The sequence below is a fragment of the Tachysurus vachellii genome, chromosome 11, assembly GCF_030014155.1.
Source record: "Tachysurus vachellii isolate PV-2020 chromosome 11, HZAU_Pvac_v1, whole genome shotgun sequence".
NCBI lineage: Eukaryota > Metazoa > Chordata > Actinopteri > Siluriformes > Bagridae > Tachysurus > Tachysurus vachellii.
In genome coordinates, this window is record NC_083470.1 from 18,169,764 (window position 1) to 18,186,547 (window position 16,784).

The 16,784-nt window shown below is 35.5% G+C and overlaps 1 protein-coding gene across 1 annotated transcript in view; it reads left to right on the forward strand.

Annotated features, from left to right (window-relative positions):
* The window catches only part of LOC132853964 (dedicator of cytokinesis protein 3-like), a 72,267-nt gene that overhangs the window by 41,863 nt on the left and 13,620 nt on the right, over positions 1 to 16,784 (forward strand). Inside the window, exons 18-31 of the mRNA XM_060882056.1 lie at positions 3,937 to 4,108; positions 4,921 to 5,018; positions 5,145 to 5,228; positions 5,324 to 5,424; positions 5,690 to 5,771; positions 8,415 to 8,585; positions 8,788 to 8,980; positions 9,899 to 10,026; positions 10,148 to 10,297; positions 11,133 to 11,231; positions 11,661 to 11,755; positions 15,312 to 15,387; positions 16,512 to 16,612; positions 16,713 to 16,771. Of these exons, the coding sequence (XP_060738039.1) occupies positions 3,937 to 4,108; positions 4,921 to 5,018; positions 5,145 to 5,228; positions 5,324 to 5,424; positions 5,690 to 5,771; positions 8,415 to 8,585; positions 8,788 to 8,980; positions 9,899 to 10,026; positions 10,148 to 10,297; positions 11,133 to 11,231; positions 11,661 to 11,755; positions 15,312 to 15,387; positions 16,512 to 16,612; positions 16,713 to 16,771 (1,609 nt within the window). The remainder of the gene's footprint in view (positions 1 to 3,936; positions 4,109 to 4,920; positions 5,019 to 5,144; positions 5,229 to 5,323; positions 5,425 to 5,689; positions 5,772 to 8,414; positions 8,586 to 8,787; positions 8,981 to 9,898; positions 10,027 to 10,147; positions 10,298 to 11,132; positions 11,232 to 11,660; positions 11,756 to 15,311; positions 15,388 to 16,511; positions 16,613 to 16,712; positions 16,772 to 16,784) is intronic.

The window sequence follows — 16,784 nt, forward strand, 5'->3', positions numbered from 1 at the left end:
ATGAGATTTAATAAATAACAATTAGTTTATATGACAAGTCTCGTGAGACGTTGGAGAGGCTGCTTCGCGAGAGTATGCTGCGCATCTCCTGCTGAAGTTTAGCACACCTTTAGTTGGAAGATGATGGCTGAAGCAGATGAAGTCGTTTGCGCTTTATCAAAGGCAGATCACCCGTGGCCTCAAATTAATTCTATATTTTCACTCCAAGATGTAAAAAATAATAGCTTTATAATGCGCTGCATTCTGTGTGCACCAAAACAAACAGACATCGCAGCTTACAAGAATTCCAGCTCCAACCTAAAAAAACACATAGCGGTAAGTGTCAAAATTATGCCTATTTGATGGTAATTTGTTAACTATTGGCACTTTGACCTTAACGTAATACTACATTTCACACACTGTCTGAATGTTTTCCCTCATATATGCTCTCGTGCAATCCTGTGAACCCTACAAACAACACATTCATGAACAAACATTTATTATAAGTGTCTGCATTTTCATATCCATGTTCCACAAAATAAATTGAATTGCATGCTGTAAGACGTTTTGCATTTATACGCAAATCCTGACATCTCTCTTAAGTTTTTTTTGACTAAGTTCTTTTTTTTTTCACTAAAGTGTAAACCAGGGGTCACCAACCTTTTTAAGACTGAGGGCTACTTCAAGGGAACTGTACGAAGTACGAAGGGCTACCTGTTTGATACAAACTTCCTCAATAGCAAAATTGTACAGATCACTTTTTAATAATAATAATAATAATAATAATAATAATAATAATAATATGGTGAAGAGACTGCTCACATGTCAATGTTAATTATTCCCCACAATTATTAACAATGATTTATACAACAATGACGGTAGGAATATTTAAACATGCAACATTTATTTGTTTATCTGTTCCAACATTTGAAAGTCAGGAAGTAATGTCAAGGAAATCATTAATCAAGTCACAACAAGTTATCTAGTCTTTTTTGAACAATTTTTCACATTTCTGTGCACCATTTTTAGTTTAATGTTATGGTGTTTTCAATGAACACATGTTATCTCTTCTTTGTCTGTAAATGTCTGTTAGTGGGAAGCCTGGCACTGCATTCTGCTCACCATTGTACTGTAATCTGGTGAATAATTTGACCCTGCAAGTCTGAGTGAGTCTTGTAAATGTGCATCAGTAAGGCGTGTTCTGTGTTAGTTCTTGATAAAGTTCATGTTAGAAAAGGCTGATTCACAGAGGTAGGTTGAACCAAAAAGGCAGGCATCTTTCATAGCTGCTGTGCATACACCACTGTACTTTTCTGTGTCCACAAGGCACAAAACTTTTGATGAAGACTGATGGGCTTTGAGGTGAATGTCATTTTGCAACGTTAGGATCTTTACCTGTCCAGCATCCAACAGAGCACTTAGTTGCTCAGCAGTGCATGTCATGTCCACTTGCATGAAAGTATTTTTACCGTCTTTTTCTATCCTTAATGCGCTGCCGGGTGGGTAGTTAGCATTGAAACTTTTGTGACACGTACTGAAGTGTCCTGCCACATTGTGCCGCTTTGCCGTCGCAACAGTCGTCCCGCAAATGAGACACACACACTTTTCTTTGACTGGCGTAAAAAATAACTCTTCCTCTCAAACAAAATGGTATGTTTTCTGTCGCTTTTCTGCCATGTTTTTGGGGTAAATCACAACTGACTCCTCATTGTTGCTGCACCGCTTCCTTGTGTCAGGAGTCGGACGTGACGTGCGCGCAATATTGACATTTGACTTCAGAAAAGGCCAGAGTTTGTTATATACATAAAACATTTTTGTTTACATTGTTTTTAAATTAAATAAAATGAAATTTTATGTGTAGGGATTTGTAGGGATGTGGTAGCTTAGTGGTTAAGGTGTTGGGTTACCAAGCGGAAGGTTGTGAGTTCGATTCCTACATCCACCAAGCTGCCACTGCTGGGCCCCTGAGCAAGGCCCTTAACCCTCAATTGCTCAGTTGTATAAAAATGAGATAAAATGTAAGTCGCTCTGGATAAGGGCGTCTGCTAAATGCTGTAAATTAAATATAGTCATTTTAAAATCTACATTAATGCAAGCATTTTTTATTCAAAAACTACAGCAAGAAAATTTTTTTTAGACGGAACTATATTTTGACCAGTGCTATTTTTAGAACATATTGGTCAGTCCCCACGTGGGTCTGTTAATTTTACAAGTTATTAACCAATCTAAAGTCTTGAAAATAGCTTGAGCGCAAATCTCTTAACTCCACTGGACACTTCAACTGCCCACCTCTTCCTCACTCCGCGAGAGAGCTTCGCGGCATATTTCTCCTTACTAAGAGTCGCAACGAATCAACACGTCTTCTGAGGTAAATGTCTTCAAAACACTGGGCTCAAAGAAAAAAAAATCTTGACCCCCGCTAGTTCTGGTGCTCGTCTGAGGACAGGAATTTAGCGCAAGACAATCCACTGTAACGCAGACTAAACCATGTGCACTGCAGATAAGGTACGGCGTTTTTTTAATTTCCTGAAAAATAACGGTTTTGGAGATACGAGGATTCCGCCCGACAGCGACGATATACAAAATAAAAACGGGATTATATTTTGTTTTATCCCTACCTAAAGAATACATGTACTTACTTATAAGATGTAACAAATGTAAGAATTAATCTTAAAAGGAAGAGCAGGTTAGACCAGCACATCATTCATTAGACTCAATAAACATCATTAAACCATTAATCCCATTTTATGTATATAAATATATATATATAAAATACGTGTATATATATATATATATATATATATATATATATATATATATACTTCAACCTGTGTTTTATATTAGCAGAATAAAGAGACTTTTAAGGAGAGGTGTGTGAAAGCTCTCCAAGTAGTTTGAAAATCAGGGTTTTTGCTTCATATCAATCAGATGAGAAGTAACTAGTAACTAACTACTTGAGTAGTTTTTTCATCGGATATTTTTTTACTCTTACTCAAGTAACTATTAAGATTGTTACTTTTACTCTTACTTGAGTAAATATTTCCATAAGTACTTGTACTTTTACTTGAGTACAGATTTTGGATACTTTACCCACCTCTGTTGCTAATATGGCAACCAGTAGTAAGAGCATGTACTGGTGACTTAATAGTACTGCTGAATTGCAGCGATATGCAGCGATACTGCTGAATTGCAGCGATAGTGTGTGTGAGGTTGCGTGTGCGTGTGTGTTTGTCTGAACATAACATGCGATAATCCCTTGAAGGCCAGAGGATCCAGGTCAAAATAACTGTAGACTTTGTATAATGCTTTATATACTGTAACCTCTCTCTTTTTCTTTTTCTATCTTTTTCTCATTTTCTTTTTCTATATTATCTTTTTCTTCTCATTTTCTTTTTCTTTTTCTACATAAAATATGTAACCTTTGATTTTGCCACATCAAGTTTCATGTGTCCCAATACGGCATCTATACGAAACAGCCAACATGATGTAATGAACTTTACATTTTTTTTAAAATTATTTTATTTGTGTAGCATTATATAAAGCAGGAATAGTCACAAAGTGGCTTTACAGATACCCAGATGAAGATTTATTTCCCTAATAAGTGGATAAAAAAGTACAGCAGTAAGCAATGACTCACTGAGACAAGACGAAGAAACCATCCATGTCTGGATAGTGGGATTCTAAATCATTACAGTACCCAGATTTGTTAAGAAAAAGCAAAGAGTAGTAGATGTGTTAAAGTAATATGGAATATTGTGAATAAGTGTCTTTAGCATGTTGACCTAACAGTAGAACATGCAAAATGACTACAATCTCTCTCTCTCTCTCTCTCTCTCTCTCTCTCTCTCTCTCTCTCTCTCTCTCTCTCTCTCTCTCTCTCTCTCTCTCTCTCTCTCTCTCTCTCTCTCTCTCTCTCTCTCTCTCTCTCTCTCTCTCTCTCTCTCTCTCTCTCTCTAGTGTGATGAAAACACGACATTTACCAATCAAGGTCTGTATTTGAGTATGCCGTGCAGTAAATCAGACCTAAACACCTGTCCTGCTATTCCAGCTTCATTCCCCTTCCAGCGCAGCAGCAAGGAGAGTTTTTGCATCAGCACCATACTGGTTTCCACAAAGCTCACACAGAATGGTAACACACACACAATATCATCTGATTTGTTTGTTTGTTTTCAACCATTATGCAATTAATATTAGTTAATGTATTATATTGAATACAATTGATTGAAAATATCAGAATAGAATTATAAATATCGTAAAATATAAAAAAAAACAAAAAAAACAATGTTTACAATAGACATGTCACAGTTTTCATAATTATTAACACCAAATGGCAATAAAAAAATAACGACTGCAAAAAAAGTGTTATCACAGGAAATGGTGTTATATGGTTTCTGCTTCTGAGAGCCAGCTTAAACACTGCTTTGTCTTGAACAGGAGAATTAATTTTTTTGTTTGTTTTTTCTTTAGGCTGTTCATTAAACATTAAGGGGGCCAGCAAACATCTAGCCAGCATTAATGTTCCTGTTTTGTTTTTGCCTGATGGCATGTTTGTACGTATTGAGTGAAGTAACAATGATACAAATGGCACCATCAAATGGGAAGCATTTATTTGAAAGCATTAGATTTTGCACAGACCTTTAAAGCTAAATGCTTGTATGACTTGATTTAGAATTATGGCTTTTATAAATGTATACTCAGCTACTGTGAAGAACTCTCTCTTTGCTCTCATTCACATGTACAAAAACACAACAGATACTGACTGTCATTTATTGTGGTGCAGTAAATTAATGTATTCATTAATCTAATGGAAGCTGAATTTAAAGAATTCCTTTCATTTAAAGCACTTTCTTTCTTTCTTTCTTTCTTTCTTTTTTTCTTTCTTTCTTTCTCAATTTCTCTCTCTCTCTCTCTCTCTCTCTGTTTATGTGTATGTGGGGACAGTGGACCTTCTGACTTTGTTAAAATGGAAAGCGAATCCTGAGAGAGTTCTGGATGTCCTAGGCCGCCTACGAGTAATTAATGGAGAGGAAATTGTTAAGGTGAACACACACACACACACACACACACACACACACACACACAGACACACACAAATATCGCACATACTGTATAAATGCATACACCTGTATCCACAATGTATGGTGGTGTGTTCTGTGTTTTTGCAGTTTCTGCAGGATGTACTGGATACACTGTTTTCTCTCCTTGATGACAACATTGACAAATATGGACCACTTGTTTTCCAGTCACTGGTAGGAAGCTTTCTTTTGCTATTGACTATATTTATGAATGATAAATTCTTTAATTACATTATGATTTTATGAGTGTTTATGCACATCTGTTTCAGGTGTTCATAATTAATCTGGTCAGGGATCCACGCTATTACCATTTCCGCCCAGTTATGGATTCCTACATACACAATCAGTTTGCAGGAGCACTGGCCTACAAGTAACTAATATACCAAAGGATATAGAATTTTGCACACTTTTCAGTTCTTCATTTATATACTGTTTAAATTGAAATAAATGTTGGTTCAATTTGTTAACTGTTATGTTAGTCAGTAATGAATATTGAACATTATATTTGTAATGTTAAGTAGTTTGGTCATTATTTAATTAGAGTAACTCAAATTAAAATAGTGATTGCATAAAATGTGTAAATGTTTGGTGCTACAAATTGACTAACAACTCAGCATCCTTGTGTTTGTGTGTAGAGAGCTTATACGCTGTCTGAAGTGGTATATGGATCGCTCTGCTGAGGTTGTGCGGCAGGACCACATTCAGGATGCTATGAGGGTCAGTATGATGGCATGCTTGATCATTTATTGTTAGTCCCAAACGTACAGTATGTGTGACAGGGCATGTTTTTATATTTAGGTGCTGACCAAATGCCCCTACAAAAACCTTTTTGATTAGCATGTTAGCTAGATAGGTAGCTTTTCTAGTAAGAAATAATTATAAACATTTACAAACCATAACCACAAACAGTGATGTTAAAATAATTCTGAGAAACCACAGTTACCAAACCATAAATATAAGTTAGTTTGCTAGCTAGTTTTTTGGCTAGTTAATGTTAGTTATTCAGTCCATTTCTTTCTGCTTCTGAGGCACAGCTACCACATAAATCTATTGGTATAGATTCTGGATCAACTGTGACCATGATTAGGATAAAGCATCATTAAGGATTAAGAATGCATGGATTCTGTACATTAGTGGTAGTCAAGTACATTATTTAGGACTAGTGCTTTAATGGTTTATATAAGATTATAGTTTAGTATTGGTAATGGATATGGTATGAGTAAAACTTAATGACAAGTATTTGGGTCAGTATTGTGCCAGAGCTGCTCATAACTGACACTGGAGTCTCCTTTATTGAAGCATGTGTAGAATGATCTCTAAATTTGTAAGTACACACAAGGAAACGGGCATTTATCACATATTCATATGCATAGTACTACTCTATAGAGTTAATAAATCTGACAAATTCATTGCTTGTGCACAGTAATAATCATTTGTATAAAAAAACATACTCAAATTACCATATATATAGTAAACAACAATCTGGGCATCCTGCTCATGGCACTGCTTGTTCTATAGACATGGAGCATTTTGAAAGGTCTTAGATGATGTCCTTGACTGACAGTAAATTAAAATAGAACAAAAATTTGGCACTTATAGTTTGGATGAGATGGTGTCAATGTGGGTTTATCCTATTGACCAGTTACATTTAGTAAACATGGCATGAAAATCCCTTATTCTATTTGTCTTTCCCACTGCTGTGTTTGGAAATGCAATATACTGCAGCAAGAATGATATGAATGCATAAAATGTCAGTATTTGGCTCATAGTTGTTTGGAAAATGCCAGTTTGTCATTCTAACAAGCCAGTTGGTAAAACCCTAGAATATTGATCAAATTGGGCAAGTAAAATAGATTGATGAGCCACTCATTCCTCACAGCATATGAGCCTGGTTCTGCTCAAGGTTTCTTCCTCATATCATCTCAAGGAGTTTTTCCTTGCCATCTTCGCAACAGGCTTACTCATAGATGTTAGAGATAAATAGTGATTTCATTCTAAGCTTTACAAATTTTATTCTGTTTCTATGCTTCTTTAAATCTACTTTGAGACAATGTCAGTTGTTAAAAGCGCTTTTCGCAAAAAGTAATCAAATATAGTTAGATGTGAAGGGCAAACTGTGCAATTCTTATATACTTCAGGAGTATGTGGGATTGGAAACAAGTGTGAAGTTTCATCATTCCGGTGATTTGTCACAGGTTAATGCCACTGTGTTCTTGAAAGTGTGGTTTGGGCCAGCCATGTTTGGAAGCTACATGTACTGCAGTACTACATGTACTGGCATATGCATGGTCAGAAGTGTGTGTAAATATTTGCACATCCAATTTTTTGGTGTGTATATGCAAAAAATACAGAAAGTGTATACACAGTTGGTAAATGATAACACAGCTTTGTAGATGATATAGTTTGATTTCAGGTCACAGCTATAACCGGCAATAAAAGGGTTAACAAGGTTATTTACTTTATATAATGTATTTCTTCCTCATACATTCTGAGAGGATTTGTGCTACAACTGCCAACTCAAAGTGTGTGACATATATCTACTATTAAACTGTAATTCAATTAGAGTGTAGAAGCCATAGAAGTGTCTTCTTGTAGGACTGAGAGTTAGAAATAATTGAACATGCTTTCCGTCTTCAAATGGGTCATGATCGAAAACTCAGTAGGGCTGCCTGATTTGGGCTTCATGACTGCATGATGTTCTGAATATATAGAAACATTGATTACGATGATTAGATGCAGTTAAATAAATGTAATGTCTTTTCTAAAGTGGCAGTTGTACGTTGTCAGTAAATATGTCTGCCTTTGCAGATAAGCCAGACTCATGTTTGTGTTCATGACCAGGAAGAGTAGGCAGAAGCTCCAGTTGGTTTGCCTTAATTTAGCCTTAGTGGGGGTGGACACTGCTCTCTTCCTGGATACAGTATTCACTTGCTATGGCCAAGGGAAATGTGACTTATGGAGCCTCTGTCTAATAAGAATCCTTTTCTATTATCAGCTGGATGATTCATCCTTTAGACTGATAAAGGTGGGGCTGAAGGTTGAATAGAACAAGCAGAAGGTGTTTGTTGTCCTCTCAATAGGAAGGCTAAAAAAGTTTTTAAAAAAGTATGTTCTTCTAGGCATCATTCAAATAAAACTGCAAGAAGATGAAACTGGCTTCACTTTTTACAATCTCTGCATTGACAAGTTTTTGAAACCAGCCAATACGAGTCTTAGTCACTTTGTGTGTGTTGAAAATGTTAAACCTATAAGCCACAAAACATTTTTTTATCTACATACAGAAAAGTGTGTGTGTGTGTGTGTGTGTGTGTGTGTGTGTGTGTGTGTGTGTGTGTGTGTGTGGGTGTATGGGGGTTTCAGGCACTGGAATACCTGTTCAAGTTTATCGTTCAGTCTCGGTCTCTTTACTCACGGGCTACATGCGGCATGGAAGAGGAGCAGTTCAGAGCCAGCATTCATGAGCTCTTCCAGTCCATCCGTTTTCTGCTCAGCCTGGATGGACGTAATGCTGAGACACTTGTCTGTACACAGGTGATGCATACATCTGTAATATTTGCTTACATTCAAAATAGAGTTTTATCATCATGAGGGGATGACAGAGAAACACATGAATATTATTAATAGTTTAAACAAGGAAATTTTAGTTATGGAATTAATGCATGATGAATGTCAATAAAATGGAGTTCATGTTCCCAAATGATAATTTGGATGTTATAATTTTTCCTCTGTTCAGGCCACATTACTGACTAGTTTTCCAGACATCTTTGACGAGCTGCTGCAGATGTTCACGGTGCAGGAGGTGGCTGAGCTGGTGAGAGGGACACTAGCGAGCATGCCCAGCACTGTGGATATTGGCCAGTCCATGGATGTGGTTAAGCTCCAGTCAATCTCACGTACTGTGGACAGCAGGCTTTTCTACTTCCCAGGTAGGAAATTTGTCTGTTGAGATTGAGGTCTTATCATGATTTGTCATAGCAGGTAATATATGTATGTATATCAGTAGTGAGGGAAGGCATCAAGTTGAAGAAGGAGTAATGGTTTCTGAATAATATTCACAAAGTTCTCTCCTGGTTCAAATAAAGTGTAGGAGTATAGGAGAACTATGCAGCAAAAGCAGTTAAAGAAGCAAAAGGTACAGACAGGGGAGGAATCAAGCCAATGAAAAAGACATTCAAGTGGCCCCAATGATGGTCTGAAAAGCCCTTTTTGTGCCACAGGAGGCACAAGTTCTGCTTGTGATGTAACTTTGAAGAACATCTTCCATTCAGTGTATACTGTATGCCCATGCAGGATGCCTTGCCAGAAATAACTGATGTTTTAAAGTCTAAGATTATGGTGGTTAGAAATATTCTGGCAAGGCTACAGTTTTATGACTGTGTCCCTTGACAATTGGCAGAATCTGTAGGGACCCACTGGAAAGATTATATTAAATAAGCCATTATTTGTCACATATACTTTACAACACAGTGAAATTCATTTCTTTGCATATCCCAGTTTGTTAGGAAGTTGAGGTCAGCATAAGGGCCATGCTCTAGGTCCCAACATTGGCAGTGCAGGGGCTTGGACACACCAACCACCTGATCTAGTCAGTAAACCAGAGACTTAACTGTTGACCCACTGCTGCCCTCACAGTTATAACTGTTAGTCATATAACACAGTTAGCTTGAAAACACAGTTAGTTAACTATTCACAGCCTCTTGCCACTGCAGTAACTACCAGGATATCTAGAAGGAAAATGAATAATGAATGAATGGACCTTTACAAATTTTAAGGTTTTCTAAATAACTCAATTCCTGCACTATATATGCAATAATTGTCTCATATATAACATCTCTTCCTTACAGAATCTCGGAGTATTTTGCTTCCTGTAGTACTACATCACATTCACCTACACCTAAGACAGCAGAGAGAGCTTCTGCTGTGTGCCAAAATCTTGAGCAGCATTTTCTCTATCCTCAACACTAGTGCTCAGGTACATTTCCACACAGAATGTTTTGTCATTCACTCTTACCTGTTATAATATGCACTACCACACATTATTGTGTTTTGAGTTGTTTGTTATTTCCCTCTGCTGTTTCTTTTTATTCTTGTAGGAGTCTTTGTGTGTGCAGGATGAGGTGGAGATGATGGTGGAGAGCTTATTAGATGTACTTCTTCAAACACTTTTATCCATCATGAGTAAGAGCCAAGCGGTGGAAAACAGCAGAAACCAGCGCTGTCCTCAGTGCACAGCTGAGATAACAGTGAGCTCTGCTCAGTAGTTTTACCTGTTTTGTTCACTGCCTTTTTTTTATTCTGCTCAGATAATAATTTATCTAAATAGTTAAAGTGGAAAAAATGATATGCTTGGTTCAACAAACCTGAAAAACAATAGTAGTTATTGTATTATTTTTATAATCAGCTATAATCACAATCAAAACATTTTCACAAGCATGTCATTGAATTATGTTTGTCTATTCACATGAATGTAGTTTATATTTGTAGTTAATGAGATCAGAACCAGAACTGTTGTCATTTGAAATGTTATTCAGTTATTTGGACGTAGACATTGTCTTTCTCAGATTATGTAATAAGGTTAAGTATAGCTTTTCTGAATTTTCTTTCTTAATTATGTTTGGAAGGTAATCAAATTTTAAATTTTGCATATAACTCATAATGGCAATAAGTGAACCAGTTACTTGTTTAGTTTTGTTGTAGGGATATTGTCAATATGAAATTTCATTGTGTTGTGATTTCTTTATAGAAATAGTATAGAATCCACAAAGTTTGTTTTCAAAAATAATATTTGTTAAAGTGTTTGTTTAATATTGCCAAAATTGGGTAACTGATTGGGTAATTTGGTAACTGTGTGAAAAGATAGAAAAGATCCCATTCGTATTACCTGAAATTAATCTGAAAATGATTCATTTATCTTTGTCGGTTGGTGCTGACATCTGTACTACCATCTACGCTTCATGTGATCACTATTCAGTGATCAGTTCCTGTAGGGACTGCATGGGATTAATTTCTCCTTGTGCGCTTGGTTTTCCTGCAGGGATGTGTTTGATGACTATATATATTTGTTTGGTGTTCCTATAGGGGGAGTATGTGTCCTGTCTCCTGTCTCTATTGAAAATGATGTCTGAGCTGCATTTCCACCACCTACTCAACAACTTCCACAGCAAAGATGAACTCAAGGTGAAAATCACAAAAAATACACTGACATCATTCAAAGAAAGAAGCTCATGTTGAAGAATAGTGTAGCTAGAATGCAGACATGGATCCACTGTGATAATATTCTCATGAAACTACAACTAATAAAGATCCTAACACATGAAACTAAATAAATCTATTGTAAATTTCAAACAAGGTACTGCACCAACTCATGTTCAAGTTCAAGTTTTCTTTATTGTCAACTCTTCCACATGTACAGTACATACAGAGAATTGAAATTGTACATCATAGAGAATTGAAATTGTATTTCTCTGTCCCAAGGTGCATAATATTAACAATGGAATTTAAATAAAACAGTGCAAGGCATAAAATGCAATGTTATGGAAGCATACATGTTGTGAGCGTATCTGTGTCTTTATTAGTTTATGAATAAATCTTCTCTTATCATGACAGGAGTTTCTACTAAAGATCTTCTGTGTGTTCCGAAATCTCATGAAGCTTGGAGTGTTTCCACGAGACTGGAGTGCTATGCGACTTCTCACCAGCCAGTGAGTATTTACTTATTTACAGTACTAGTGTCAGTACTTATAAAACTGATCAGATTTTGTTGTTAAGTATAAAGCTGCTCATATTAAAATTTTAAGGGGTCAATAATATAAATCAATACATTTACTCTTACAACTAGACAAACACTTGTGCTTTAAATTGAATCTTTCTTTCTAGAGTATTTAAAATGATTTAATAGGTGTTTTAGAGTGTGGAACAAACGTGGAACAAAAATACTCTTGCTTTTTCAAAAAATGGCCATACTACAATTGTTTGAAGAGGCAAAAATCACAATCAGGTACCTCTGTGAGACTGTGTGATACAGACCTCTGTGAGATACCGACCTCTGTGATCTCACCTCTGTGAGATACAGACTGAATGTACAGAATTAATTAAGAGCTAAATTACCACAAGCAGAATAATAATGCTGTAGCATCTGAAATGGAACCAGGAAAATAGTGAAAATAGATATCATGTCATGAAGTTATATATCATGTCAAGTTATATGTCAACTTTCAGTCTCTTACAAAAGTTTTATGTAAAGTAAACATTTTGGTCACAGTTTGTAGTTTGTAGGTGCTTTTTACACTGTTAGCTGCAGTTCTAATTTTACAAATTATCACTTGTGATGACTGATTAACTACCGTAGACATATTGTGTCCACAATACCTAACTTATAAGCATACTCCCATTTACAGAGAAGACAGATAAACTGATGTAATGGTGTTGGCTCTTTCAATAGAATTATTGAAAATAACATTAATGTTTGCATTCTACATATTCTGTTTGAATGTGTTAATTCCTGAATGTGAATGTGTTTGAATGTGTTAAATCTTTGCCAGCAGAAATAGTAAGAATTATGCATTTTTTAATGGTATTATATAACATCTGCACCTTTGGAACTGCTTGTGAACATTCGGGTATATCCATAACAGCAGCTATAACATACATGAAATGTAATTGGTTGTAATTTGGCTATGGTTGCTGTGTGCGTTCCTCATTTACAGTCTGATTGACAGGAGAGGGTTGAGAAATCCCTTATTCTGGAGATGTGCATAGTCTGTGTTTTCATTAAACTCAGTTTAACTTGGCTTCATTTGTATAGTATTTTTAAGAATAGACATTGTCACAATGTAGATTTGCAGAAATGTGGCTGTAGTTTTAATAATCAGTTGGGGAAATTGACATGAAAAAATCCATGAGATGACATGAAGAAGAAGAAACCTTGCAAGAAACCCATCTTCTTCTGATGACACCATATAGTGTAACTTTGATCATTATATGAAACATTTCTGCAAAGTAAAGTCAAATGTTCAGTGTTGGCATATTGTGGGAGTTCTGGGGTGTATGAGCACAGCAAAGTCTTAATAATGAGAAAAGCAGCTGTGGCTTGTCCAAGGAGCAGGTGTGGCAAAACCCCATGGCTTATATCAGCTATTTAACAACTTTGTTTTAACCACCCCTACATCTTTTGGGTCTCCAGGGTTTTTAAAAAGATACATGCAAATTTTCTATTGATCATGATGTGTGTAGCCTTAGTAGAGATATTATTTCACCTAATGGTCATAAATAGGAAATGCAGTAAGTCCTACTAGAAGTTCATTGGGGCAGGGATAATCTGCCCATATGGGTGATTTTCATTAAAGTAGCAGCAGACAAGACAAGGTTAAATACAAGCATGATTGTTTGAGTTTAGTTTAAAAATACTGTCAGGATCTTGTTTTATTACAAAAATTGGGATTAAATGCCATAAATGTACACAAAAAAGTAAAGTGTAAGTGTAAACAATGTGCCATTTGTGTTGTCTGTTATATTGCAAAGTTGGGAGAAATAAAGGAGGATTACAGTTTAATACAAAAGGTACATCTAACTGTTCCTTAGTGAGGTGAGATTATTTACTTTACAGAAGGAAGGATAGCCCTGTGCAAATTTTGTAAAGTTGAAGTCTTTAATGTATTCAAATAAGCAGCAGGAGGTGAGTCATAATGCAGAAAGCTGAGTAAGCAGCCAAGTAGAAAGAGATGCAGACTGTGTCTAAGTCCTGAATCCAAAATAGCTATTAAATATAATTAACTAAATATGTTGATTTTTCAAATGCTGAGCAAAATCAGCAACAAAAATGATACATCAGTTGAGAAAATCCGTATGGTATAAGGGTGCACATGTAAAGCATATGCTGTACATAATAAATAAAATATGTTTTATATGTAGTTTACTCCAATTGGTTCCTGATTATTTTGGAGATCCTGTTGATACTGATAAAGAAAGTTTTATCTTAAGTACTGTGCGATACTGTATGCTCTGTTATAAAATGTGGTTACTAATATTATTCTGTTGTGCTAGCTTTTGCCCCTTGCTATTTTTTTTCCGAAGGTCACAGATCACTGTCTACAGTGTAGCTTAATGTTGACTATTCATCTAAATTAATCAAGGGCAGTATTTATGGATGTACGCATTATGCTAATCCCATGTAAAGATAAATATGCAATCAGTCTAATCCTAGTCTATGTGAGACAAAGTGCACTAAACTTATAATAACTACTTTAGATGCACTAATATAGTAATTGCCTGAAGGTAGGGATTCATATTTGAATTCCAGATACAGTTTAGATTTGGGGCTGTATACTCTTTTTGTGTGGCAGCAACAATACTGTAGTATCTGTAGAGTTTTTTATCTGTAGTGTCTGTACAACTGTACAGATATGTAAATATAATATAATACAATAATATAATGTAAATCATTTTGATTTATCATTTTAAATCCTGGTTTACTAGTTTTTCTTATTTAGCGGTATTGTAATCAAAATATTTTGATTATTTTCTAGCAAAGGTAAAAACACTTAATATAACACTTGATTAAATGCTCAAATGTATTTACACAACAGTCCACAGTGGCTTTTATTAATGGAATACATTATGCAGTTATGTAATTGAAACATTTTTAAAATTAGCATAAATCTGTATTACACAAAGAGAAGCAAATAGAAAAGATGGGACGATTTCAGCAATTAGCTGGCTAACGCAACATATGCATGTGTCAGTCAGTTGTGTTTAGTTGGTAGCTGTACCTTGAGTTTTGGCATTGCATTAGCACCAAGAGGTTTTAAGGATAGAAGTGATCTTGTGCTGTTGCTTCACTTTAACTGAAAATAGTACCCAACCAGTAACAGAAAAGAAAAATGGGTTGCCAGCAATATCCATTGTAATTCATTCTCAGAAATTTATATTTACCTCTGTATGAAAATAACACAACTGACATTACTACCATTTACATGGCAGCATTATATATACATATATAAATATATATATATGTATATATATATATATATATATATATATATATATATATATATATATATATATATATATATTAAATAATGAATATTGGTGATATATTCTGTAAATGGAGGTAAATTTACATACAAAGTAGTACATGATGTAAAGATTTTTGAGTAATGCCTGCATCAGGCCTGATTGCTATCATTGATTTTCACTGGCTCCTTAAATTAGGTTTGCAGATTCACTCACAGTCACCTGTATTTGTGATTTCTTGCACAGAATTATTGTGATGACAACCCAATATCTGACTCCTGCACTTCACAAGAACTTCTCAGATGCCGACTTTGATTTTAAGGTGAAAACTTCACCGTTCTTGTTCACATTTTTAGTTATTATTATTATATTATATTTAGTTATTTTTACTACATTGCTTCTAGAAATGTACATCCCGGTGTTAATAAAAGAAGTCATATCATGTATGATGTGAAAACTGTCCATTACAAATGGATATTTATACTTATATAAATAATATGGTCTATTTTCCCTGTGTATCATGCACTCATAACATTTGACAGGTGCCTTGAACTATGTGATTGTCCCTTAGAATATGACATTGTTTTAAAACATGACCACATTAGAGGACATTTGTTGTGACCTTTGTATGATAAGGTTTGCTATGACTCTAATCAGTATTGGCTTTCAGAGGCCTAGAACCTTATGTTGAGAATAGTTTTTGTAACCACAGATTTAAGCACTGGTTTGGCAGTATGCAGATAACAGATGTGTTGCTGCACTAGGACATCATTCTTGTTAAAAAATCTTTAATAACTTTGTAATACCTGTATATATGTTCAATAATATCAAAACATTTTTATGCAAATTATTTGTGAAAGGGCCATGTTATTATTTCAGTAGAGTGGAAACCAGAACTTGCTTTGCACCTGACAGTAATACTCATAGTAGCTCTCTAAAGGTCCATGGCACATCAAAGAATGAGAGAACCAGTAATAATAAAGGTCATGGTCAAAAGGCAGGATTTTTTGTTAATAATACCTAAAAAAAAATAGAAGTTATTTTTAAAATGCTACAATCTATTTGGATGAGGTACCTGTGAATTTTTTCCTTTTTCTCTCTCTCTCTCTCTCTTTTTCTCTCTCTCGCTCTCTCTCTCTCTCTCTCTCTCTCTCTCTCTCTCTCTCTCTCTCTCTCTCTCTCTCTCGCTCTCTCTTTCCCACTCGTTTCTCTCTCTCTGTCTCACTCTCTCTGTCTCTCTCTCAGTCTCTCTCTCTCTCTCTCTCTCTCTCTCTCTCTCTCTCTCTCTTTCCCACTCGTTTCTCTCTCTCTGTCTCACTCTCTCTGTCTCTCTCTCAGTCTCTCTCTCTCTCTCTCTCTCTCTCTCTCTCGAACATAGCATAAAATACATCTTGATAAAGAAGTGTGAAGACTGTGAAGACCATGTCTGTATGTTTTCATTTTCAGCTATGGAACTCCTTCTTCAGTTTGGCTGTGCTATTTATTAGCCAGCCCAGTCTGCAGCTCGAGTCACTTAGTCAAGTCAAGAGGCAACGAATAATGGACAAGTATAAACACATGGATGCACACTTACACACATAAACGACACATTTTATACTATGTAGCGTTCCAGGTGTTTTATCAGTGAATGTTTGTTTTGTTCTGCAGATATGGAGATTTAAGAGTGCAGATGGCATATGAGCTATACAGTATGTGGCAGAAGCTGGGTGAGAAATGTTT